General features: G+C 57.0%; 2 protein-coding genes across 7 annotated transcripts in view; one reads left to right on the forward strand and one right to left on the reverse strand.

Annotated features, from left to right (window-relative positions):
• The window catches only part of TSC2 (TSC complex subunit 2), a 32,394-nt gene extending 22,106 nt beyond the window's left edge, over nucleotides 1-10,288 (forward strand). The window contains exons 32-42 of one of the 3 annotated variants that reach the window (XM_038151376.1): nucleotides 1,405-1,473; nucleotides 3,522-3,682; nucleotides 4,110-4,594; nucleotides 5,470-5,545; nucleotides 5,798-5,884; nucleotides 6,142-6,328; nucleotides 7,123-7,262; nucleotides 7,462-7,540; nucleotides 8,016-8,107; nucleotides 8,373-8,471; nucleotides 9,016-10,288. In XM_038151376.1, the coding sequence (XP_038007304.1) occupies nucleotides 1,405-1,473; nucleotides 3,522-3,682; nucleotides 4,110-4,594; nucleotides 5,470-5,545; nucleotides 5,798-5,884; nucleotides 6,142-6,328; nucleotides 7,123-7,262; nucleotides 7,462-7,540; nucleotides 8,016-8,107; nucleotides 8,373-8,471; nucleotides 9,016-9,183 (1,643 nt within the window). In that variant the 3' untranslated portion in view covers nucleotides 9,184-10,288. Of the gene's footprint in view, nucleotides 1-1,404; nucleotides 1,474-3,521; nucleotides 3,683-4,109; nucleotides 4,595-5,469; nucleotides 5,546-5,797; nucleotides 5,885-6,141; nucleotides 6,329-7,122; nucleotides 7,263-7,461; nucleotides 7,541-8,015; nucleotides 8,472-9,015 lie in introns of all 3 variants that reach the window. The other 2 variants (XR_005258660.1, XR_005258661.1) reach the window with 2 other exon arrangements.
• A 352-nt stretch (nucleotides 10,289-10,640) lies between these two features.
• PKD1 (polycystin 1, transient receptor potential channel interacting) overlaps nucleotides 10,641-24,803 on the reverse strand; it is an 82,870-nt gene continuing 68,707 nt past the window's right edge. For all 4 annotated transcript variants that reach the window (XM_038151118.1, XM_038151119.1, XM_038151117.1 and 1 more), the window contains 18 exons: nucleotides 24,468-24,678; nucleotides 23,479-23,605; nucleotides 22,723-22,839; nucleotides 22,525-22,574; nucleotides 22,173-22,375; nucleotides 21,606-21,705; nucleotides 20,902-21,020; nucleotides 20,290-20,492; nucleotides 19,599-19,793; nucleotides 19,251-19,390; nucleotides 18,552-18,679; nucleotides 17,760-17,925; nucleotides 17,060-17,185; nucleotides 16,742-16,916; nucleotides 15,993-16,280; nucleotides 15,561-15,695; nucleotides 14,992-15,306; nucleotides 10,641-14,664 (listed from right to left, as the gene is read on the reverse strand). In XM_038151118.1, the coding sequence (XP_038007046.1) occupies nucleotides 14,101-14,664; nucleotides 14,992-15,306; nucleotides 15,561-15,695; nucleotides 15,993-16,280; nucleotides 16,742-16,916; nucleotides 17,060-17,185; nucleotides 17,760-17,925; nucleotides 18,552-18,679; nucleotides 19,251-19,390; nucleotides 19,599-19,793; nucleotides 20,290-20,492; nucleotides 20,902-21,020; nucleotides 21,606-21,705; nucleotides 22,173-22,375; nucleotides 22,525-22,574; nucleotides 22,723-22,839; nucleotides 23,479-23,605; nucleotides 24,468-24,678 (3,362 nt within the window). In that variant the 3' untranslated portion in view covers nucleotides 10,641-14,100. The remainder of the gene's footprint in view (nucleotides 14,665-14,991; nucleotides 15,307-15,560; nucleotides 15,696-15,992; nucleotides 16,281-16,741; nucleotides 16,917-17,059; nucleotides 17,186-17,759; nucleotides 17,926-18,551; nucleotides 18,680-19,250; nucleotides 19,391-19,598; nucleotides 19,794-20,289; nucleotides 20,493-20,901; nucleotides 21,021-21,605; nucleotides 21,706-22,172; nucleotides 22,376-22,524; nucleotides 22,575-22,722; nucleotides 22,840-23,478; nucleotides 23,606-24,467; nucleotides 24,679-24,803) is intronic.

Here is a 24,803-nt window from a genome sequence, read left to right on the forward strand (position 1 = left end):
TTGCTCCTGCTGGCGCGTGGGGGAAGAGGAGGACGGGGGAGGAACGGAGCTGCTTTGGAGGAGTCGTGTGGCTGGAGCGTTCCCCAAATGAAAATGAGCAAAGTCATGGATCTGTTCCCTCTCCCACTTGTTTGGGGCTGATCTGGGCATCCCACTTGTGGATGGATCTTTCCATGCAGTGTTTCCATTTCCATTTGTCTTCAGTTTGGGAGTCTGTGTCGGGGCTCGGAGCTGCAGGTCCTGGGGCATGGCCTGTTCCAGCCCTTGCCAGCCAGGAGGAGTTGGCTGCCTCTGGCTTTTACAGCAGAATGCAAATCCTGTTGGATTTACCCACCTCTGAAAGGCACTGTTCAGCCTGCAGTTGAGCCACTCGAGTTTCATTTGCTGGCTTGATTTTAACACAGTGGCCAAGGATTTTCACTCTATTTAGTGTGGTGTTAGTTCCTCTTAAAAACTTGTTAGTGTTGGGAGATTAGTGTTGACCAACAGCTGCAGTTTTTAAAGCTTTCTGCAGTCCCTGCTCGAGCTCTTACCGGTGATACCCAACGCTGAGGCTCTGAGCACTGCAGGCACCGTCAGAATTGAGCAGTGGTACCAGCAGACCAGGCTCTGCTGGGGAAAATGGGATGGATTGTCTGGAAATCTGGTAAAAATGCCAGTTTTCAGCTTTGTTTTCAGCAGGGCAGGGTGTGTTTTAGTATTTCAGAACATGTAAACACAGAATTGGACTCAAAATCAAATTATCACCTCTTACAAACAAACCAAAAAATTATTCTCCAGAAACACTTTCGTGACTCTAAAAATTTGTGGTATATGGAGCTAAGTGGAGAGCTGAACCCATGCCACCTGAATGCCACTCCTGTGCCAGCCTGGGAGTCATTCTGGCCACGTGCTTGTTAACCAGACTTGCTGGAGCTGGCTGGGCAGTGACTGGAAGAAGTTTTGCTGTCCCACTGTCACATGCCTGTTCTGCCCCTTTAGAGGTTAAACCTCTGTGGGTCTTTACCCAGCTGTTTCAGACTCTTCTGTGGGTTTAAAAGTGACCTTGTGCAGGTCAGGAAAGGCTCAGCCTGGTTTCCTGTGTGTGCTGGGATAGCAGGAAGGGATTTTCTGTTCCTAAGCCTCACAAAATGCATTCTGCAAAGGGAGCAGTTGGAGCCTGCACTGTTGGATGTGTTTATTCCTCCTTATTCGTGTTGAGACCTTGTGCCCTTGAAGTATCCCTTTGGCATCTGGTGAGCTTATCCCAGCTTGTTCTTTCCTTTGTTTCATTTATTTATTTGTTTGTTTTAAACTAGGCTCTTGGTTACATTTTAAACTCTGTGCTTTTTAATTTTTTTATATTTTTTTCATATAGTCTCTCCTTCCTTTTGATGTAGCTGCTCACTTGATTTCCCTTTGCAGTGGCCTCTTTCTCTTCCATGTACCAGTCCAGTTGTCAAGGGAAGTTGCACAGGAGCATATCCTGGGCAGGTATATTTATATATCTTTAAGGAAAAAACCAACCAAACAGTATTGCCATAGAAGAACACCTCTGATTCATAGAAAATGTATCCCTCATGCCTCATTTTCCCCTTCCATGTCTCCTGTCTGTCCCCAGTCTCATCACTCTCAACAAATGGGATCTTGACTAGCATGAAGAAGTCCAAGCCAGATCCAACATTTGCAAGTGCAGACAGTTCCTCAAAGCAACTTTGCTTTTAGCTGGGGTGGCTTGTGAGTCATGAGGCCAGTGTTAAATGACCTGTCAAAACGTGGCTGGATTAATTAATTCTTCATTTGCAGCTTCATTTTCCAATTGGCTTTGTGTTCTGCCCGGTGAAAAGCTCCCAGCTGTGAGGGGAGCAGCGTGTGCTGCAGGACAGGCTCCCCTTGGAGCTGCTCAGCCCACAGGGATCTGCCAGAATTGGGCACAGGAAGATAAAAGCAGCTGATAATATGTATGTATTTCACATATGGATAACGTTCAGCCAGCATGGAGCCTGGTTAAGAGCTTTTTAAATTAAAAAAAAAGAAATATATTTCAGCAGAAAACCTGCTAAATTCTACCTTTTAGAAACTCTATAATAACACAAAATCTTTCTCCACTTCAGTAAAATTTATTTCATAATTAAATGAAGTGGAGATCAAATTACACACCTTATGAGCACAACACCTGCATTGCTTTGATAACCTGCAATGCTTTGTGATTTTAATTAGAGGGTTCAAATGTCTTTCTGCCTCTTTCCTTCACTGGAAAGCTCCCAGCAGAGCAGTGGGGTGTTCTGAGCTGCTGCTGGTTGCTGTCAGAGGCCTCTCAAAGCAGCACAAAGCTGCTGCAGTTCAATATTTTTCTGTACTTCCCTCTGCTCCTGTTATTCTCTTCCCACCTAAGGAATAATTAGTGCTTGGGCTGTTTCAAAGCACCAGCAATCTTGGCAGTGCTGTAGGAGGGGAGCTTGGCAGCACTGGGTATCTGCAGGTGTGTTCTGGCTTGGACAGCTAACCAGATCAGCACGTTGTTTTGGTTCCTTTTGGTTTGTTTTGTATTTTTAGAAGGTTTGTGTGTGCAATGCTAACTCTTAATTGCTTCTTTGAAATAACTTTGGTCCCGCGAGCTGAAATCAATCCAGGAAAAAGCTTCTTTAGTGATTTTTTTCTTTGTATATATTTTTTTTTAATTTTGCTGATTTTCTTTATATTTTTTGTGTGTGCTAATTTTTGGTTTTATTACTTTTATTGTTATTATTTTGGAAAACAAATCTTGGCCTTTCAGATTGGTTCTTCCAGTCCCTTGTGTGCATAATGGGAAGCCTCCTGTTCTCCAGCCTTTTCCTCAGGACAAAAAGCAAGGCCAGGAGGAGCCTTTGGTCAGACTCATCCCTGTGGTCAGTGCCTGGAGCAGATCCAAGGTTAAATCCTCCACGTAGGCAGGGCTTCCACGGAGCTTTTTTTGTCAGTGTGGTTCCACTCCCTGTGTGTCTGAGGAGATGCCACCGGTGCCCGTGTCACCCCTGCTCTCCTCCTTCCACATGTTCAGGGCTGAATCGTTCTGCTTCTCCCGAGACGTTCTAGGAAAGCTGCCAAACTGCAAGGAAATGGCTCCTAGGAAAATTTCTTATCTCCTTGTAGGCCTCAAGGCACGGGAGCATTGCATTTCAGTGCAAGAAAAGCTCCCTTTGAGAGCTGATGTCTCCAGGGAGCTTTTATCCCCTACTTTCCTACATCTCTGTAGTTCCTGTCTGTCCTGGTAACCCACGTCCAAGGTCCCATTTCCTCGTCCTGTGCCCTGTTGTCCATCAGCAACAAATTGGGAAAAACAGCTGCACTTCCTTGGCCCGAGGCAGGCTGTGAGGTGATTTATTCCCTGGAAAAAGGGCAGCCAGGAGCGAGTCTGACGTGCCGAGAGATGCCAGGGCACTCACCGGGCATGGCCTTCCGTTGAGATCCCGTAGGGAAAAGGCTGGTACTTGAGAGGAGAGGAGAGATGGGGGCCTGTCCCGTGTCCCCTCTCCTCAGCCGCCGCGCCCGTGTCTCCGTAGAGTCCGCCGTGGTGCTGGAGGAGGGCAGCGCGGGCGACACGGAGCTCAGGGAGGCCGAGTCCCCCGCCGAGTCCCCCGAGAGCGAGGACGTGGAGACCTCGTGTTCCGAGCACGTCCTGAGCGAGGAGAGGTTTGGAAAAGCGCAGGACTCGTACAGCAGGGTAAGGACGGGCCCAGGGCGAGCAGGGGGTGACAGCCGGGGGGGATTGGCCGTGAGCTCCCTCACGGCGCCCTCAGAAGCTGCTCGCTGGTGGCACTGGGGACATTCGGGGGAAATCCTGCTTTATCGGGGACCTCGATCCACCTTTGCTTGGAGGGGTTGGGGTGCCTTGAGCCTTGCTGTCGTCAGCTTTTGTTCTGGCTGTCAGGAAGAGGGAGGAATCGCTCCCTGTGAGGGTGGGCAGGCCCTGGCACCACCAGCTGTGGCTGCCCCTGGATCCCTGGCAGTGCCCAAGGCCAGGTTGGACACTGGGCCTTGGAGCAGCCATGGGATGAGCGTGCAGGTCTATCCCAACCCAAACCATTCCGGGGTTCTCTGATTCCGTGAAAACTGTTAATCTTTTCTCTATTTTTTTTTTTTTCCCCCAGTCCTCCTCCACGTCCAGCCAGGAGGACAAGTCGCTGAAGTCGGAGGAGCTGTCGGAGGGCGGGATCCCCATCGGGCGGGAGGAGGGCCGGGCGCTGGAGGAGCTCTCCTTCCAGCCCTCGCAGCCCCTCAGCAAGTCCAGCTCCTCGCCGGAGCTGCAGACGCTGCAGGAGGTGCTCAAGGACGCCAACGGGCGGGAGGTGCCGCGGAGGCTGAGCACCGAAGTGAAATCCAAATCCCAGTCGGGGAACCTGGAAGGGGAAGGGCTGGGCGGCTGGCTGGGCAGGGGGGAGGACAGCAGGGCCGCCGGGCAGGGCGGTGGCACCGCAGCTGTCACCTCGCCCCGCTCGCCCTCGGGCCACCGGCCACGGGGCTACACCATCTCCGATTCCGCCCCGTCCAGGAGGGGCAAGAGGATCGACAGAGACGCGTTCAAGGGCAGGGCAGCAGCGTCCAACGCCGAGAAAGTCCCTGGGATAAACCCCAGGTGGGTGCAGAGCCCCCCCGAGCTGCTCCATCAGGGCTCTTTCGGGGGGCTGCACAGCATCTGATTAAAGAAATAATTATTTAAATTATCACCTCTCACAAACAAACAAATTATTCTCCATAAACGCTTTTGTGCCTAAAAATCTGTGTTATATGGAGCTAAGTGGAGGGCTGAACCCATGCCACCTGAATGCCACCTGAATGCCACTCCTGTGCCAGCCTGAATAAATCTGCTTTACTGGGGAGCTGATACAGAGCACACTGCCACCGAATGAGCTTAGGGACGAGGAGACAGAACTCCCAAATGCTGAAAGAAATAGATGGGTAGTTTCCTCCTGTACTTGATTTAGGAGCTGTGGTTTGGCCTCAGGTTACCCAGAGTTAATTTTGCTGTGGATGGGGTGGATTGCTAGTTTTGCACTTCAAGAAATGTAATGTGCAAAGTCCTAAGAAAGAAAAGAAGGGTTGTAATAGTTGCTTTTTGAGCCTGGGGTATTGTTAGCTGTCCAAAATTGCATGATGAGACAATTTTCATCTGATTGAGGGCAGGTAAAATGCAAATGTCTGTACAGTCATGTGTCTGAGAGTCTAGAAATGTCCCCAGAGCTGTGGAGGGCATTCCTGCTCCTCCATTCTCTGCCTTTGAGCAGGGAATTTGTGTGGCTGCTGCTGTTTGACTCAGCATTGTTTTTCTGACAGGGGTCTGTTGCAAACTGCAGGTAGTCCAGGCGCTCAGAGTGTCTTAAAAGATGAATAATACCCTGTTAGCATTTTAATTCCTCCCATTTTTCTGCTGTACATAACGTTCTTACCTCCAACAGATCAAAACTGACTTCATTTTTATGGTAACAGACTTTTCCCTCCTCTCTCTTTCAGCTTTGTGTTTCTACAGTTGTACCACTCCCCCTTCTTTGGTGATGAAAACAACAAACCCCTCTTGTTGCCAAATGAGGTAGGCAAGGAGCTGTATAAAAAACAATTAATTTTTTTAACCTCATGACTTCCTTGGAATGCAGATGATAATTACAAATACCCAGCTCAGGTGCTGCAGTTTAAAGGTGTTTCCCACCAGCAGTGCCACAGGTGGGAGATCTCTGCGTTGGGGTTGTGGAGGGGATTATTTCAAGCTGGCAGAATGCTGGGCTGGTTTGGGTTGGGAGGGATCTCCCAGGCTGCTCAGGTGGGGTCCCTGTTTTGCTTGCAGACGTTTGAGAGGTCGGTGCAGCTCCTGGATCAGATCCCGTCCTATGACACACACAAGATTGCAGTGCTCTACGTTGGGGAGGGCCAGGTGAGTGTGTGCAGGGGCCTGGATCCCTGTGGGATGTTGGGAACCTCTCCAGCTGTGGGGTTTCCCTGCTCCAGCTGTGGGGTTTGCCCTGCTCCTGCAGCAGCCTTCCTTCCTTTTCCTTAATTTCCTGCGCTAAAAGTCAGCGCCTGCATGAAACCCTTCTGTGAGGGCAGTCACCTAACCCAGGAAGGGGTCTCCGGTGCCGGTGCAGTGCTGCTGGCACTGAGTGTGACACGTGGCATGTCCCTGTGTCCCAGAGCAACAACGAGATTGCCATCCTGTCCAACGAGCACGGCTCCTACCGCTACACCGAGTTCCTCACGGGGCTGGGCAAGCTCATCGAGCTCAAGGACTGCCAGCCAGACAAGATCTACCTGGGTGGCCTGGACGTGTGCGGGGAGGATGGGCAGTTCACCTACTGCTGGCACGATGACATCATGCAGGGTGAGCTGGAAGGATGGTTTGTGTCTCCTCGCCTTATCTGATCTGCCTTCCACACTGGTTCCTTCCCAGGGAGGTGGTGAGGATGTGCTGGGCTCTGATCCCCTCCTGTTCTCCCTGGTAGCTCTGCAAGCCATGTGAGAAAGTTTAGGCCAAAACATACCTGCCTTACTTAACAAAAAACCATCACACCAGTTTATAATGGTCTGCTCTGTGAAAAGATCTGCTCTGTAAATCTGTGAAATGATCTGCTCTTTAGAGGCTGGCAGGGTTTGGTTTGGAGATTCAGCTGCTGTCCCCAGCTGCTGTAAAAGCTGTTCACTGAGGGTGGTGTCAGTATTGCTGTGTTTCTCTGAAGAGCAGTTCAGAGCAGGGGGTGTCACTGCTGTGGCCATGGCTTGTGTCACTGCAGTGTCACCCTGCAGCACCAAGCAGTGCAGAAATCATCCAGGATCCAGCAGGATATGGTGAACTTCCCAGATTTTTCTGCACAGCTCTGTGCTCATCACACGGAGTCCAGTTCCACCTGGGGCTCTTGAGCTCAGCTAGGGCGAGTTTAAGCTCTTTTGCCCCTTTCCTCCCTAACCCGGGGTCTCCTCCCTGTGCTGCTGTGGTCCTTCCCACTGGCTGCTTCACTCCATGCTCCAGGGACCCCTGGAGCATCCAGAGGGACTGGATTCAGCTGTCACAAATGGGGACAAACCTATTGAGGGAGCACAGTTTGTATTTTCATTACTGGCATGTGACCGTTGCTGCTTTCCCAGCCCAGCCTAAGGATCTCTGTGTTCCCTCTGCAGCCATTTTCCACATTGCTACTCTGATGCCCACGAAGGATTTGGATAAATACCGCTGTGACAAGAAGAGGCACCTGGGGAATGATTTTGTTTCCATTGTTTACAATGATTCTGGAGAGGATTTTAAACTGGGCACAATAAAGGTAGGGGGTTTTCCTCGTGGGTGTGATGCAGCAGGAGCACAGGGTTGTAGTTTATGTGTGTGGGTGTTACCCTAAAAGCTGTGTGGGGATTACGGGGGAGCCTTTTCTGTGGTGGGTTCACTGGTGGGTGTTCATGGCATTCTCAAACCACGGTGCTGCCAGGGAAATGTTTCTGACTGGTTCACTGGCTTCTCCTCAGGGGCAGTTCAATTTTGTGCATGTGATCATCACCCCCCTGGACTACGACTGTAACCTGGTGACGCTGCAGTGCCGGAAAGGTGGGAATTGGGAATTCCTCAGCCTTTGCTGTGCCGGGGGTTTGTGTTGCAAAAGTTAAAACTTGCAGGAGAAACTCTCCAGAGCCAGTTGGATCTGGGTTTGTACCTTCTCTGGATTGCTCATGCTGTGGTCAGGCTCAGGACCCAGTGCCAGCAGCAGAGCAGATCCCTGCCTCCAGCAGGTCTTGGGAATGCTGGAGGACATGGGGGGTTCAGCAGTGCTGGTGCAGGTGTTTTACCAGAGGTGTTTCTGGCTCACACTTGGTTCATGTGAGAGCCCAGCAGGCTCTCCCCAAACCTTTATGGAGCGGCCAGAATTTGGGAGCCTGGACTGCAGAGCAGGTTCTGTTAGAGCGGGAGCTGTGGAGTTTGGGGGATTTGGTTGATACAGTTCCTCGGGTTTATTTGACTTTTAGATATTTAGTTGCTGGCAACCTGTCTTACCAGAATTTTTTCTTATTCCTTTAAACTAAAGACATGGAGGGCCTGGTGGACACGAGTGTTGCCAAGATCATCTCTGACAAGAACCTGCCCTTCGTGGCCCGTCAGATGGCCCTGCACGCCAATGTGAGTACCTGCACCTCCCTGAGCTTCCAGCTGCTGCCTTGGCCCATCACCAGCTTCCAAGGAAACAGGCAGGGCCTGCTAAAGCAAAGAAACAACTTTTCTACTTGGCCTTGAAGCCAGAGTCAGCACCTGAACAATCCTAACTTGGAGCTGGATTGCAGTTGCTGTCAGACTGCTCTGAAAATTTTATTGATTATTTTATTGTTGTGGTTATGTTAATGTGGCTCCTCTCTTTCCCTGCTTCTCCCCACCCTTCCCAACCCAGATGGCTTCCCAGGTCCACCACAGCAGATCCAACCCCACGGACACCTACCCCTCCAAATGGATCGCGAGGCTGCGCCACATCAAGAGGCTGCGGCACCGGGTGAGCGCAGCTGCCCTGAGGGGGGGGACTGGGCTTGGCTGAGCCTCTCCCTGCAGCTGGGGCAGCTGAACCCGGCTGGCAGCACGGGCTGAGCGAGAGCAGGGCTGTGTGTGCAGAGCTTAGAGTCCAGCTGGTCGTGGAATCACAGAGTTTGGGTTGGAAAGGACCTTAAGGATCATCCAAACAGTTTCACTGGCAGTAAGGGCTTTGGGAAGCTTAATCTTGGAATCCCAGAATCACTGATACTGGAAATGCCCTCCAAACCCATCCAGTCCCTGCTGTGCCCAATGCCCACCTTGTCCCCAGCCCAGAGGTTGTCACCTCCAGGAATTCCTTGGGCACTTCCAGGGATGGGGACTCCAAACCGCCCTGGGCAGCCCCTTCCAGTGCCTGACCACCCCTTCCATGGGGAAATTCCTCCGGTGTCCCATGCCTGGACACAGAGTGGCACTGCCACAGTGTCCTGGTACCCTGCCCTGCCCAGATGGAAATTTGGAAGAATTTTGGTGAGAATGGAGCTCACCTGCTCTCCGTTGCCTTTCAGCTCCGTGAAGAGACACAGTACCAGAGCCCCGGCCTTCCCCTGCAGCTGCACCCCTCTGCTCCCACAAAACCCCCTCCCCAGATCCCCCAGGACCCCCCTCCCACCTACGAGACGGGGCAGAGGAAGAGGCTGATCTCCTCCGTGGACGACTTCACCGAGTTTGTGTAGGGCCGGGCTCGGGGTGTCCCTGCAGGGACACTGAGGCCATGGAGTCGTGTTCCCTGCCTGCTGATCCCTGCACCTGCATGGACACAGGGATTGGGAGGCGCAGCCTGGCTGCTCCTTGCATGTGGACTTGGCACTGAACCTGCCAGGAGCTTTGGGTGCCCCTGAGGACAACACTGGATTCCCAGCAGAAGCTCCCAGAGGACCAGGCCACTGTGTTTGGTTTGATTTGAACTGTTCCAAAGCTTTTGTGCAGGGAAATTCTCTGCAGAACCTTTCTTTGGACTCCTTCCACACCAGGTCCTGGTGGAAGCAGACAAAGGATGATATTCTGCAAATCCTCACGTGAAGGTACAGGAATTGTGGGATTTTTGAGGACTTTACTGGGAATGAAATATGAACTATTGAAAATCCAGTTGCTCTTTCTGAGCACCCCAGAATCCCAGCTCCTCCCTGAACCTCGGGGCTGTCAGCACTTAAACTCTTCAGGCTCTGACTCATTCTGCTGCCAGCTTTGGAAAGAGTTAATTTGGGTTCTCTCCTGCCCAAAATGTTGCTTTAGTTCCCAAGGTTTGTCTTCATTTTGGCCATCTGCAGGATTTCCCTGGTTGCAGGAATGCTGGGGTGTCTCACCCTCCCCCATGCACCTGATAAATCTCTTTTTGACTGAACACAAGTCTTGGGGCACCATCTCCCCACGAGTTTTGCCCATTCCCTGACAGGAGGCTCTCAGGGGAGACTGAAGCAGTTCAGCTGGAGCTTCCAGGGCAGGTGGGCACAGCTGGAATGGGACTTGCAGCCCGTCCTGAGGCAAGGAGGGCACCAGACACTACACCACCCGACTGGGAGGCACCTCATAAGCTGGACTATACTGTGAGAACTTTATCTCCCGCTTGCTCTGTGAGGGGGAAGCGTGGCTTTGGGAACGGCTGCCGGCAGGGAGATGAAGACAAGTGCAATATGCACAATGTGGGACTGTGAAGGGATGAAGGGACAGGTGAGGGGACAGAGGGCCAGCCCTCGCCTGTGCAGGTGTGTGGGAACACCAAGCGTCCGTTGTGTTTGAGTGTTTATGAGTCATACAGCAAATAAAATATTTGTCTGATCAGTGCGGTCTTGCTGTCCTGGGACAGTTCAATATAAATCCTTCCTCCTGTCCTGGTTTGGTTTCCCAGCCTGGGTTGCTCATGGAACCCACCCCTCCCAGTGCTGGACACACGGATTCCTGGCTGTGTTCCAGTCCTGGACTGGGATATTCCCTCTGTGCTGTGGAGGGGACTTTGTCAGCTTTGTCCTTGTGCCACCCCCAGTGACCCCAGGTGAGCTCAGTCCTTAACACCAGCCCTGCTAGGCTGGAGGATTTCAGGAAGTGTCTTGTGCTGTGCAGGAGACCTTAATTAAAATTACGGAGGCAGAGAGAATGAGGCTGGGGTGGAGAGGAGCATCTGGAGCAGGACAAACCCACCTGAGCCAGGTTTGAGCAGTCAAGTGTTTATTTGACTTTGTCACTTTGTAAGAAACATCCCCACAGTTACAAAATACACCATTTTTGTTTGCAGTGACATGCTGACCAGACAGGAACTGTTGGCATTTTGGTCAAAACTGTTGTTCTTTTTAAAAAACCAAAAATTAGAAAAAATAAGGCACTTACAGAAGTCCCTCCCTCTCCCTTGGAACGAATGGCTGGGGGTCTCATTTTTCATTTAAGCAGCTTGATCCCGATACTTGACTGTGAGATTCGAGGCAATAAATAAGACACCATCTCTCGGTGACTACAGACACAAAAATATACATTCAGGGGGATTTATGGGCTTTGAGTCAAGTTTATTGCTGTGAGGGTGTAAGTCCATGACTGAATCCCTCTGGCTGCAGGGGAGCCTTAGCTGGGACACGGAGGGGACCCTGGGACACTGCTGGAGCTGGCACTGAGAACCGAGAGTGCTGGAAGCTGTGGCTGCTGCCCACCACGCAGGGCTGGGCTCTTCCAGGGACTGTGGGGGGCAGAGCTGCTCTCCGTACTTCAGGGAAGTAGGGCAGTTGTCTGATCCCTGTTCTGCTCCTCCGGCATCAGGAGGAGCGCTCGGTAAAGTCACACGCACCGAGTCACACCCACACACACACGCAGGGCAAGGAACAGGCACTCGGGAACAGAAATCCAGAGGGATTCGGGGAGCATCTTTGTTCCAGCTGCCCCTTAGCTTAGGAATGGCTGCTCAAAAACATTTGGGGCCCTGCTGGCCCCTCCTTCCCTCCTACTCCCAACCTTTTCTAATGAGGATACTCGAGCTGAGAACTGACCATCAGGAACTGAACCTTCTGGCTCTTCAAGAGACTTCCAAGACCTGCTTGGTTTATTTGGGACCTTTCAATCACTGAATATTCCCACAGAGCCCTTGGGGTGGCTGGATCTATGCCCCTGGTGCTCCACACAAGTGAGACGGGTTGTGCCAGGGCAGGGGGTGGGGAAAGGAGCTTTGGAGCTGGAGGGGCTCCAGCCCTGGGCTCCGGGGACATCCCAGCTCTCTGGGACACCTCACCACTGCTCCCGTTACTGCCTTGCTTTGGGAACGTGGCACTGTCCCTGTCACCAAAGAGGAGCCACGGACATGTGCCAGAGCTGAGCATGGTGCTGTGCTGCCTGGGAAGGTAAAGGAACAAAAAATCCAAGGCAAACAGTTTTCTATCTCTGGCTTGAAAACCAGGGGTTTTTCTGAGCACAAAGCTGACCAGCACCTGGTCCAGCCCCGGGCTCAGCCTCCAGCAGGCACCTCCCTGCCCCACTCCTGCCCTCTGGGCCCTCTCTGCCCTCTCCCCCTGTCCTGGTTACCAGGACTGCATTCCTCCCCTCTGCACTCCACTTCCCTGTGCCCTCTGCTCTCCCAACACCTCCATGCTGACCAAGCACCACCTCACCTGTCTTCTCCTGCCCTCATCCCTCTGCAACCTTTCCACAACATCTGTCCTGCACAGCACCTGAGCATTCCAAAGGTAACTCAGACCTGTCCCAAAGGCATCCCAGAGCAGCCAGTGTCCCCCTGCAGCCACCCTGACTCACACGGCCAAGGGAGCACAGGGACGCTGGAATGAAACCTTCCCAAGTATCCAACATGGCTGGGGGCTGGAGGGGAGGCTCAGGAGGGGATGAAGTGCTTTAGGAGCCCCCTCTCCCACCTGGAAAAGTCTCCCTGCCCTGGGAAGGTGCTTCCAGGCCCACCAGCACCAGAGGCAGCTGGAAGGAGTTAATTTGGGTTCCAAGGCCCAAATTAAGGAGTTAATTTGGGTTCGAGGCCCCTGGCTTGCAGCTCTGCCCCCCTCAGCCTTCCCTTCCACCCTCTCACCTGTCCAAAGCACGGAGCAGGTTCTGGAACACACAGAGGAGCCCACTGGGGGCTCTTCCCCATCCACCTGTGGCCACTGCCCCCGAGCCAGCCCAGGAGAGCACACGCACCACACACACGCAGACACCCAATCCTTATATACACGGGACATTCCCAGGAAGAAGCACTTAATACATCCTTTAAATAACTCTGACAATAGTGTTCTGTCTCCTATCTACATGTTTCAAACACGGTACCGATGCTATGAAAATATAGCAAACATACAAAAATATATACATTTAAAAACCAAACAAACCCCGTATAAATTACTTACAATAGCCATAAGGTGAAATGGGGCTGAGGAGGAGGGGAAGGCAGCCCCTGGGGGGGCTTCAGGCACCCCCAGGCTGTGATCTGGGGGGCCCCACGGCACAGGCCAGCTGTAGCCCAGCAGCTGTAGCCCAGCACATGGTGAATCCCAGCTGGCAGGGCTGGAGGGACCCCAAAAAAAGCTCCCTCAGGGCTTCACCTGCCTCCTTTGTGCTCAGGGAAGGTGCTGGCACTGCTGCCCGAGCTGGGGCTGCGCTCCCCTCCTCCCTGCCCATTTCAGTTTATGATTTAAACAAACAAAATACTGCTTTTGTGATATATTATCCCGTTCTTAGCTCGCACGTGTCACTGGTAGCCGAGGAAAGCCTTGTTTAAAGTGCTGGGCAGTACATAGGAACAAGTAAACCAAAGAAAAAATACATATACTTAGGGCAATACATTCCTTGGGTTAGAGAAGCCAAGCAGCCAGCGGCGCCTGCACCCCGGGGCCACGGCGGGGGGACAGGGCAGGTGGGGACCGCAGTGACACCAGCACGTTGGGAACCCCACGCTGGGAGTTTGGGAACCCCACGCTGGGAGTTTGGGAACCCCACGCTGGGAGGTTGGGAACCCCACGCTGGGAGGTGGCTGAGGCAGCCCAGGGGTCTCTGGTCCCCAGCTCGCTGCAATGTCCTTTGTTTTAAATATTGGATTTCTTTAAATACAAATAATTGTACCAATTTCTGGAGGATAAAAGTAGCCAATACTGGAAATTAACTGCTCTGGGTGTAGATAGCATTTCTCTATATATCTATTTATGCTTAAAAGACAAGGTGGGTTAAATACCTTCTCGAAAGCTGTCGCTTTCCTCCACAGTGCGTCTGGTCGACAAAAATCCAAGACTTGGTTCAAACCTTCAAGGCCTGGGGCTCTCCTCTCCCTTTCCCATCCGGCACAGCCAGCAGGGAAGGGGGGGAGCTTCGTCCCGTCCCCCTGTGCCCACCCCAGTCCCACCTGTGGCCGGTTGCAGCCGGGGCGGTCGAACACCCCCAGCTGCTCCCTGTGACCAGCAGGGATCTCCTGCACCTGCTCATGCCCCGGGGAAAGGCTCGGCCTTCTCCCCTTCCATCTCTACCCCTGGAACGCTCCGCGGGGCCGCTTCTGGAGGGCCGGCGGCCGTGCCAGCGGCGTGGCCGGAGCGCCCCTGTGCCCGGCCGGCCCAGCCGCCGCGGCAGCTCCGGGCGGGCACAGCCCGCCCAACAACGCCCTGCCAGGGCATGGCTCCAGCACCCCGCTACTTCACCGTGGGGTGCACCCGGTTCTTGGCCCGCAGGGGCCGTTTCCTCCTGCTCGCGCAGGGCTTGCCCGGCGTCCCCGCGGCCGCGCTGACCCCGCGGCTGGCCCGCAGCAGCCGGCCGGGCACGGGCACGGCCCCGGCGCAGCGCGGCGACGGCGGCTCCGTGTCCGGCACCTCCGGGGACGCGCCCTGCTCCGAGCTGCCCGGGCAGCCCCGGCCCGGGCCCCCCTCGGGCCCGCGGTGCCTCCTGCGGGCGCGGCGGCCGCAGGAGAACTCGAGCAGGTGCTCGATGCGGGACACGTCCTCCGTCACCTGGTTGACGCGGTCGAACTGCGCCAGCAGCATCTCGAAGAGCGAGAGCAGGCGCTGGATGTCAGCGTCCACCTCCAGGCTGTCGCGGGTGCTCAGCACCAGGCTCAGCCCGTCCAGCTGGCTGGAGGACGTGGAGGTCCTGGAGCTGTCGGAGGCGGCGCTGGGAGTGGGGCCACGGAAGGACTTGGAGTCGCTGGAGTCTCGGGAGGGCAGCGGCTCCATCCCCTCGAACCTCACCTTGTGCCGGAACTGGGAGGGAGGAGGAGAAAAGGGCAGAGTTAGGGCAGGAGCTGGGGAAAGGGAACACCCCGAACAGCTCCACGGCTGTCCCAGCCATTCCTGGTGCGACAGGCATGGGCTGGATCCCAGATAAAGCCACGCGGGACCGTGGGGCTGAGAACAGGCAGCTGATGCCTGTACAGTTCCCCATCTCTCTTGGGTCCCCAGGGTGGTCACTGCTCCAGCCCTCACCCGCCAGGGAGGCAGGGAAAGGCTAAGGATGGTGGGTGCTGCTCTGTGCCACCATGCCCCTTCTCCACAGAGCCCCCAGGCTGGCCTCACCCAGGCCGGCCTCACCTCCTTGGCTTTGCTGAAGCCCATCCACATCTTGAGCCTGCGCACGAACAGCTCGACCATCTCGTAGTCCTGGGGCTCGAAGGCGGGCCGGTAGAGCTCCAGGTGCATCTCGCGGTAGCTGTGGATCAGCACCACCGCCAGCAGCCGCAGCACGATCCACGCCTCCAGCACGATGTAGGAGGTGCAGAAGAGGCAGTAGAGCCCCGAGGCCTCGGGCAGGCAGGGCCGGAGGCTGGCGCTGCCCCGCAGGAGGGCCAGCAGCAGCAGGAGGCTGCTGCCCACGCTGCGGAAGGACTCGGAGGAGGAGGAGAAGAGCTGTGGAGGGACAGAGATGTGTTAGAAGGGGACGGCAGCAGAATGTTCCCCTGACCTTCAATATCCCCTCCCACAGGGGCCCTGAGGGGTGGCACACACACAGGCTGGGGCAGGGACAGCCCCTGGCCAAAGGGGCCGGTGGCAGGATGGGCTCAGAGCGCCCAGGGGACCCGGGGGCTTTGCTCGTGTCATGAGGGAAAGGGGCAGCAGGACCCCAGCAGCCCCTCTGTGAGGGAGGGGTATGGGGCGCTTACCAGGAAGCCGAGCTGGGCGTAGGCCAGGAGGAGGAGGGCGAAGGCCACCCCTGCAGCCATCAGCTCCTTCATGGACTTCTGGAAGGTCTTTCCAAACACTGACCACTGCCGGACGAAGCGCAGCTGCTGGGCAGCCTGGGAGGGGAGAGCAGGGAGTTACAGACACACCCCCAGCCCAGGAAGGGTCTCTCAAGCACGTGAGAAACCCAAACCCCAGCAGAGCACAAACACCCAGCCTGCAGGTTCCTTGCAGACAGAACCATCTCAATGAATTCCCCAAGGGAATCGAGGGTGGCCCGGAGGTCTCAGAGACCCAAAGTGCCCAGCACAGACACAGGTGGCCTCCCTGCCACCCCTCCCCTGGCAGGGCTGTGCAGGGGTGACAAGCACAGCAGGGCCAAAGCAGCCAGCAGCTCCCCCAGCCTGCCATACCTGCACGGTCAGGAGGAAGAGGAGGGACGCGGCCAGGCTGCTGAAGACGGAGCTGAGGAAGGCCACCTGGTAGAAGTTGGTGAAGCCCCTGCGGTTGCTGAGGTACCTGAGCCACTGCTGGTCAGCCAGGGTGGCCTGGCTGAGGTGCACCAGCACCGTGCACGTGGTGAGCAGGATGAAAAGCCACTGGCTGTAGTTGCCCCACAGGGTGAAGTAGGCTCTGCCTTCCTTCTTGATGGCCAGACACTCTGACACCACGAAGTAAACCACAAACAGCATGAGGAACACCTGGGGGAGGAACAGAGGTCACCAGGAGAGGTGATAGAGACATTATCAGGAGAGGAGGAATGGAGAAGGTACCAGGGGATGAGAGGACAAGCCCTGACTGCTGTGCTGCACCGGGGGACCCTGCAGCACCCCAGGACAGCAAAATCCCCCCAAAACCAGGCCAAGTTCCACCACTGCACACCTGGAGCACCCCCTGCATCCTGCCCTGCCCTCCTCACTCATCCAGCACCCCAAACCCTCCTGAAGGCCCCCGATGCCCACACCCAGTGCCCCATGGCAGGGTGGAGGTGGCAGCACCCAGGGGATGAGGGCTCTGCTGACACCACGCCCAGACAGTGTGACAGAAGTGGGGACAAGGGGCCCCAAGCAGAGCAGCTCGAGTCCACAGTGACCAGGCTGGGTGAGGGTCCCCAGAGCCCCCCAGCAGAGGGCAGGGGGTGCAGGGGAGGCCCCACACTGACCATCATGAGCAGCTGCAGGGTGACCCCCCCGCTGAGCCGCAGCAGGGGGAAGGGGCTGATGGTGACAGCGGCCATGGCCTGGCCAGCCCCAGGGAACTCCAGGCGCAGGGTGAGGGCCACGTGCAGGTCCACGCTGGGGTTGTACTGCAGCAGCTCCACAAACACTGCCCGGCTCCTGCAGGGGGACAGCAGCAGCTCAGGGGCTGGGACATCACCAGCTCTGGGGCCACTGTTGGGTGGGATGTAGAGCCTGTGCCCCCGTGACAGCTGAGGAGCCCAGGGGACAGCAGGACACTCCCTCTGGCCTGCCACACTCACATGTTGTCGATCCACGTGTGCTGCTGCAGGAAGTCCAGCTGAGCCCGGCTCTCCTCCAGGGAAGGGCCCAGCTCCTGCACGTAGCCACTGCTGTCGTAGAAGGAGAGGTAGCCCCAGTACCAGATCCTGCAGAGGAAGAGGAGCTGGGGGTGAGGCTGAAGGACACTGCTGCTCTCCTGCGTGGCAGGCCAGGATCTAGTGTGCAGATGCAGACCCTGCCCCTCAGGATGTATTTCACAAGACAGATTTCAGGGGGGCATTGATCCCCCTCAGTGCTCCCAACCTCAGAACAGCCCCAAACCTTGTGGTGGCCCACGCCTGCATGGCGATGATGCCTCTGGGGACAGGCCAGAGAAGAAACCAAGTGTGATTTCTGTCCTGCCCAGGGTGCAGGACAACCTGCTGTCACCCCTTGAGCAAAATCTGGGGTGCTGGGTTTCCCTTGCCCTGTCTGTGCCCTGGAAGGAGCAGAGTTGAACCCCCTGCCCCTGGGCCCCAGAACAGCACAACGCTGCTGCTCAGGCCACTTGGAATTTCCACGTCCATCCCCCCTTTGCCAGGCTCAGGGGCTGAGCTGAGGGCTGGCAACAACCCAGGGCTTTGTAAAGAGCTTGGAGAGGTCTGTAAGGGTCCCTGGAGGAGGAGCAGGGGTGGGAGCAGGGGTGGGAGCAGGGGTGGGAGCAGGCAGGACAGCCCTTACCCTGCCAGGTCGGGTGCTGAGTGTGCCCACACCGCCGTCCCGTTCCCGGCTGGGCTCTCCCAGCCCACTCCAAAGTCAGCAGTGGCAAAGCTGTGCTGGTCAGTGCAGCTCCTCTGGGCACTGCCCATGCCCTGCAGGATGTCCTGGGCACTCTGCTGGCACTCAGCTGCAATGAGACCACCCTGTGAGCCCAGCACAGGCAGCACGGAGCTCACCTTCCCTCCCAAGCCCTCCAAACCCATCCCCACCAGTGCACCAGGGAGGGAACGGGCACGCACAAGTCAGGGATTCAGGAAAGGATGGATATTAGCAATAAAAATAGAGAGCTGCCCAATTTAGGAGTCGTGATACAGCCATGCCTCCAGGTCAGAGCGGGTTAGGTGGGCACAAGTGGAGAACAGAGACACCCCAGCTGGCCTCGGGAAACTGGGGACCTGCACCCTGGATACATCACTGGCTTCAAACTGCCAGAGGGCAGGGTTAGATGGGATAGGGGGAAGGAATTGCTTCCTGTGAGGGTGGGCAGGCCCTGGCACAGGCTGCCCCTGGATCCCTGGCAGTGCCCAAGGCCAGGACATGGAAGGTGTCCCCGGAGGGACTTTAAGGTCCCTCCCATCCCAAACCATTCCAGGATTCCATGATCCACTGCCCCAGTTCATCTGTGCAGAGCAGAACCACTGCCTCCCCAGCCGGTGCTGCCTCCCCTCGGCCCCAGCTGCACCCAGAGCTGCCCCTCCGGGACTGTCACCAGGACTGTCACCAGGACTGTCACCGTCCCTGCCCTGCCCTCACCTCCCTGCAGGCGGAGCTGGCGCAGCCGGGCTGTCCCCAGCGTGGTGCTGTGGCTCTCCTGGCCAGAGCCGTTGTTGTACAGGTAAGGGAGGAACACCTGAGACATCCACACCCAGAACTGATCCGACCTGCAGGGGGAAAGGTGTGAAATCGCTGAGTCAAAGCTCCGGGGATTTTGGGGCACGAGGAAGCTGCACTGATGTGCACAGAGAGCCCAGGGCTCTGCAGAGACACACCCTCAGCCCAGTGATCCCAGTGCCAGACTGGGCTGCTGGGAAATCCTAGGGGTGTGGAAAATCAGCTGGGAAAATGGAATCCAGTTAAACTCATGTGCAGAGCGAGGAAAGGCAGACTGTCACCAAGATGCCATTTCTGGCTCTCGTGACCCTGCTCACGGCTGTAAATTCTGGAGACAGAGAAACTCTTGTGCCTTAGAGCAGCTCCAGAAAGATCAACATCAGCTCCCCACAGCTCCTCCCCACTGGGGAAATCACTAAACCTCAGAGAAATTAAACCTCTCAATCCCCAGAGGCCCCTCTGCTCTCCAGGGGAGCAGCAGAGCCACAGAGACAAACAGGACCTGCTCACTGCTGGGAGTGCCCAGCTCCACGCGGGCACCAAGGAACCTCTATTGGGACAGAGCGTGGAGCACAAGCCCAGGAGACGACCCCCCTGACCCCCCCAGGGGCTGGCAGGTACCTCTTGATGAGCAGGAAGTCGCTGCTGCCCAGCTGCTGTTTGATGGAGCTCTGCAGGAGGAAGGCCCGGCTGGTGCGGGAGGCGTCGCCGTAGTTGGTGAGCAGGACCACCAGCAAGAACATCATGTAGATGAGGAAATTCTGGGAGGCAAAGAGTAAAAACGGGATTGCATGGAAGGGCTGGATCCCAATCCTGCAGCAGAGCAGTGCTTTCACAGCCATGACACGGGATCAGACCCAAAGGCTGGGAAACTGAGGCAGGAGCTGGAGCCAAGCACTCAGGGCATCCCAGACGGACACACTCAGATGTGGCTGAGCCCTGGGCACCAGGCAGCAGGAGATGTCCCACCTTGAGCATCCTGTGCAGCAGTTTGACCTTCCTGGCCTCCTCCTTGGCCTGGAAGAGGGCAAATCCCTGCGGGGGCCGGACCTTGCTGATCCTCTCGGACACGTGCTCCACGCAGGGCTGCTCCACCAAGGTGTCATCCTCCTCGGGGTGCAGCCTCTTGGCAACCAGGGAGAAATAGAGGGCTTCCAGCAGCACCTGGAGCACAGGAGGAGTGCTGAGCCTGCAGGCAGCTGTGCCACCTCAGCATCCCAGCAGCAGCTCCATGGCACAGCCAGCACGGCACAGCTCCTACCTGGACCTTCAAAACCAAGTGCCACCAGCCCTGCCACCTGCCCTGCCTCTCCTACTGCTGCTGGTGTCCACATCCTACCCTTCCTGAGGGATGCAGGGATGGGAGAGACCATTCAGTGCACAGTGTCCACTCTGACCTGATTTCTTTGTGGAAGGTGTTGTCAAGTGTTGGAAAGGGCTGCCCAGGGCAGTGGTGGATTCCCCATGCCTCAAGTGTTCGAAACCCACATGGATGTGGCACTTGGGGACACGGGTTAGGGGTGAACACGGGGGTGGTGCTTGATGGACCTGATAACTTTAAAGGGCTCTCCCAACCTTAACAATTCTATGACTGTGATCAGCAGCTGGACAAGTCAATCCCACATACAGGTCTGTGCCACTGCACTCGTGCCACGCTCACCTTCAGGGGCTCCCAGACCAGGAATGATGCCAGAAAGCTGAAGATCCCTGAGATGAGCCACATGAGGGCCACGCTGGAGGAGAAGCCCACCCCGATCCACACGGAGACGCCCGCGGCGGTGGCCAGGAGCAGCAGGCTGATGCCATGGGCCAGCAGGGAGCACCAGGGCGGCAGCAGGCGCTTCCTGAACGCCTGGTCTGCAACTGGGAGCAGCAGGAGGAGGAGGGAGAGCAGCGTGAGCGTCACTGCAAAGGCCCCCGTGGGCACAGGAGGGGCTGGGGCAGCGCTCATGCCAGCACAGAGCCCTCCACCAGCCCTGGGTGAGTTTGGAGGGACCATCCCACACCTTTCTACCACGGCAGAGGGTGCGGGGAGCAGAGCCTCCCAGGGGACACTGCAGGGACTGTCACAGCACAAGTGCTGGCCCAGGCCTTACTGAGATCCAGGCTCCAAGAGAAGCTGGCAGGAACAGCAGCGATATCCCGGGCAGGGAGCAGACCTTCCTAAGGCTCCTTTTCTGTTTTATCTCCAATTCACCCCCCTGTGCCTCCTCAGTGCTGCAGTGTGGGATGGGCCCTGTCCCCTCACACCCCGGGGGCACGGCCCTGGTACCTGTCCAGGTGGACTTGGCTGATCTGCTCACTTCCCTGGGAGGAGGCGCCACGCTCTGCCCTTTGTCGTTCAGCCTCTGCATCATGACAGTCTCCACCTTCTCCCCGAACACGCTGGACCTGCCAGGCACAGGGGGAGCCTGCTGAGAGCTGTGCCACTGCTGGCCCCGTGCCGAGCAGGCTGGCACCAAGGGGGCTGAATTCCAGTGAAGCACCAGTGCTGGGACATCACACACGTCCCCAAGGCACAGACACTGCTCTGTGTCTCGTGGACAGGGCCTGGCAGTCCCTCCCCTCCCTTGGCCTGCCACTCTGCAGTGGCTGGTGGGCTGCCAGCCCTGGGGAGCTGGTCAGGGGGCCCTGGGCATGGGCCATGGGCAGGGAGTCCTGGGCATGGTAACACTGCAAAGATTTGGGCAGAATCCCCTTCTCCCTCCCGTCAGTGCCATGAAGGGAGCCCTCATCCCAGCACTTTGCCCAAAACTGCTGGAGACACAGCTGTGGCTTTGGGGGAGGTTCCAGGTGGCTCCTGGAAGGGTGGCAGTGCCCTCCTGGAGCTGTGGGGGCTGCAGGAGTCATGGCCAGCAGGGACGGAGTGACCCGTGAAGGCATCCCAAAGCCAGCTCAGCTCAGCTGGGTGTGACAGAGGCTCTGGCCCCGTCACACCCCGTCACCCTGTCTTGGCTCTGCTCCCCAAACACTCACAGGCCTGAGATCAGATCTGTTTCTGCCCTCATGTACGGCCCCAGGTCCTGGGAGATGCCACTAGCTCCATCGGCCAGGATCTGCCGGATCAGATCCTCATCTGGGAAAGAGAGAGCACAGACAGTGTTGGCAGGAGCTCAGCTCCCAGCACCACCCCAGGGCACGGCTCAGCCACCTGGTGGAACTGGGGAGCAGGAGGAGAAGGGTCACAGTGATGTCCTTCTCCCTGGGACAGCCCTCTCCTGCTCCCTGTCCTCCAGCTCCTGTCTATCCCAGCTTGGCCACAGAGCTGGGCAGAGAGCTGCTGGTTCAGAAGGCCAAGTTCTCCTTCTCCAGCCACTTCCAGAGCCTCAGGAACACCCTGTGGCTTTGAAACCAGTGAGGAAGTGTTGGCTGCTCGCAGCATTCCCACGGGAACACACCTCTCCTGGCTCCCAGGCTGCTGCCCACCAGGATTTCTGGCTTTCCAGACTGAAATCCCCACTGAGCAGACACATCCTCCTGCCCTGCCCTGCAGAGTGCAGCCAGTGGTGATGGCAGCAGCTCTGCCCGAGCCTGGGGGCTCACCTGAGGCTGAGAAGTACCGGGGCTGCCCCTGGTGGATCCCAAGGGACAAGGTGTCCTCCTCGGTGGCCAGCGGGGCCTCGAGCCCCAGGTGGCGGCTGGCCCGGCCTCTCTTCAGCTTCTGGATGGTGTTGCCCATGATGGAGGGGTCACTCAGCAGGTCTGGCCAGCTGAGCAGGGCCTCGCTGGAGGGCCAGGGCACCAGGCTGTGTGGAAACAGGAACAGGGCTGGTCAGGAACGAGGGGAGCAGAGAAAAGGAACCGTGTGGGACTGGAAAGAGCTGTGGGAGCCAAGCCCAGCCCAGCAAAGCACAGACTGAAGTGCTGCTGGCTCCATCTCCAGAAACCCACTCACCTCTTGGAGTCCTCCAGGAACAGATCTGTTTTGGTTTGCTCAGAGAAGGCCTGCAGGGAACAGGGAAGTTTCAGGAGCACGACACAGGTCTGTGCCCGGTCAAAGCAGCGGGCTGGGGACATCAGGGGTCACCGAGCTGCTCCTAGCCTGGGCCCACACCTCCAGGAGCCAGCCCAGCTCCGGGAGGGAAGCAGTTACCTCTGCCTGGAGCCCGGGGAAGGTGGGGAAGGAGCTGTCAAGGATTGAGGAGTCCAGGTAGTTGTCGATCTCCAGGGACTGCTGGTCTGAGTGAGTCACTGTGTGGCTGATGGAGACCTGCAGGGCACGCAGGAGGGACAGAGGTGACACTGCCACTGAGACCAGCCACATGCCCATCCTCCTCCGCATCCCAGACACCTGAAGCCACATGTGCCTCAAACAGGGCCACCCAGGCTGTCCCAGCTACAAGCCCCGAGTCTGACAGCTTTTCCCGTGTGCTCTCAGCAGCATCAGCCACATTAGCTGCTCACCAGCCCCCAAGCAGCTGGCTGCAATACTTAATGGGGCTGCTAATTGTGCTTAACCAGTGGTAAATGCCCAGCTGGTCCCTGCCCAGCTGCCTCAGCCCAGCTTTGCCCAGGACAGACATCTGACAGGCTCCACTGAGCAGCTCCAGGGCTCCTGCCTTGGGCGTTTGGGTGCCTGTCACACACGATGAAATCCTGAGGGAGGAAGTGCCTAAACAGCTCCTAAAATCTGCCTTTAGGTGCCTGGGCACTGCCAGAGGCCAGCATGATCTGAGCCCAGGGAGGGGACAGAGGCCAGGGAAGGGTCTGGCCCTGGTGCAGCACAACGGGCAAGGGCAGAGCCCAGCTGGAGGAGAGAGGTCCCAGGAAAGGCAGAATTCTGCCCCTCAAAAGCAAACCTGGTGCCTCCCACCCGCCTGAGCAGCCTGCAACCATCCTCCCTCCTCACCTTGCCACGAGCCATCCGGAAGAGGAACAGAATGACCAGGTAGAGAGGGTAAACCACCACGCTGGACACCAGGCCGACAGCCACCGTGTCCACGCTGACAGGCAGCAGGCTGGAAACGGCCACGGTGCTGCAGGGAGGCAAGAGGGATCACAGACAGTGTCAGCAGGAGCAGCAGGGGGTGCCGGGCAAGCCAGCAGCAGACAAAAGCACACAACCAGGAATTCCAGATGTGCAGAGAAGGAAACGGGCCTGAAAACCAAAGTCAGGCTGGTTTTGGTCATCCATCGTCCATGTCCTGGTCCCAGACTCCTCAGAGTGGGGAGGGCACACCCGGGGCACAGCAAGGAAGCTCTTCCCAGCAGATGGAAAATGTGTCCTGCCCCAAGGGGACAGGCAGGAGGGCCCTGAGCACGGTGGGACTGGCTGGGGGCACACCTGAGGTGGACGCTGCCCACCACACCAAACACACCTGAGGTGGACACTGCCCACCACACCATGCACACACCTGAGGTGGACACTGCCCACCACACCAAACTCACCTGAGGTGGACACTGCCCACCATGTCCTTTACCCACCTGAGGTGGACACTGCCCATCACACCAAACACACCTGAGCTGGACACTGCCCACCACACCAGACACACCTGAGGTGGACACTGCCCACCATGCCATGCACACACCTGAGGTGGACACTGCCCACCACACCAAACTCACCTGAGGTGGACACTGCCCACCACACCAAACACACCTGAGGTGGACACTGCCCACCACACCAAACACACCTGAGGTGGACACTGCCCACCACACCAAACACACCTGAGGTAGACACTGCCCACCACACCAAACTCACCTGAGGTGGACACTGCCCACCACGCTATACACACCTGAGATGGACACTGCCCACCACACCAGACACACCTGAGGTGGACACTGCCCACCACGCCATGCACACACCTGAGGTGGACATTGCCCACCATGTCCTTTACCCACCTGAGGTGGACGCTGCCCACCGTGCCGTACCACACGGCGTTGGCGCAGAGGAAGAGGAAGATGAGGAGGCAGCAGCAGGTGGCCCTCTGGACGCGGGTGAAGCGGGAGCGGGGCGGGCGGTCCCACAGGGACAGCCACACGTGCTTCTCAAAGAACCCACGCTGCAGCTCCGCCACGAAGATCCGCCAGAAGCTCCTCAGCTCGCTCTCACCTGGGGACAAAGGGACACTCTCAGGGTGGCTGCACCGCTGTGAGGACCTGGCTGAGCCGGCCACATCCATCCCAGAAACTCCAGAGTGACCACACGCCATCCACAGGGGCCCTCGCCATGCAGTG

The sequence above is a fragment of the Motacilla alba genome, chromosome 14, assembly GCF_015832195.1.
Source record: "Motacilla alba alba isolate MOTALB_02 chromosome 14, Motacilla_alba_V1.0_pri, whole genome shotgun sequence".
In the NCBI taxonomy this organism is placed as follows: Eukaryota; Metazoa; Chordata; class Aves; order Passeriformes; family Motacillidae; genus Motacilla; species Motacilla alba.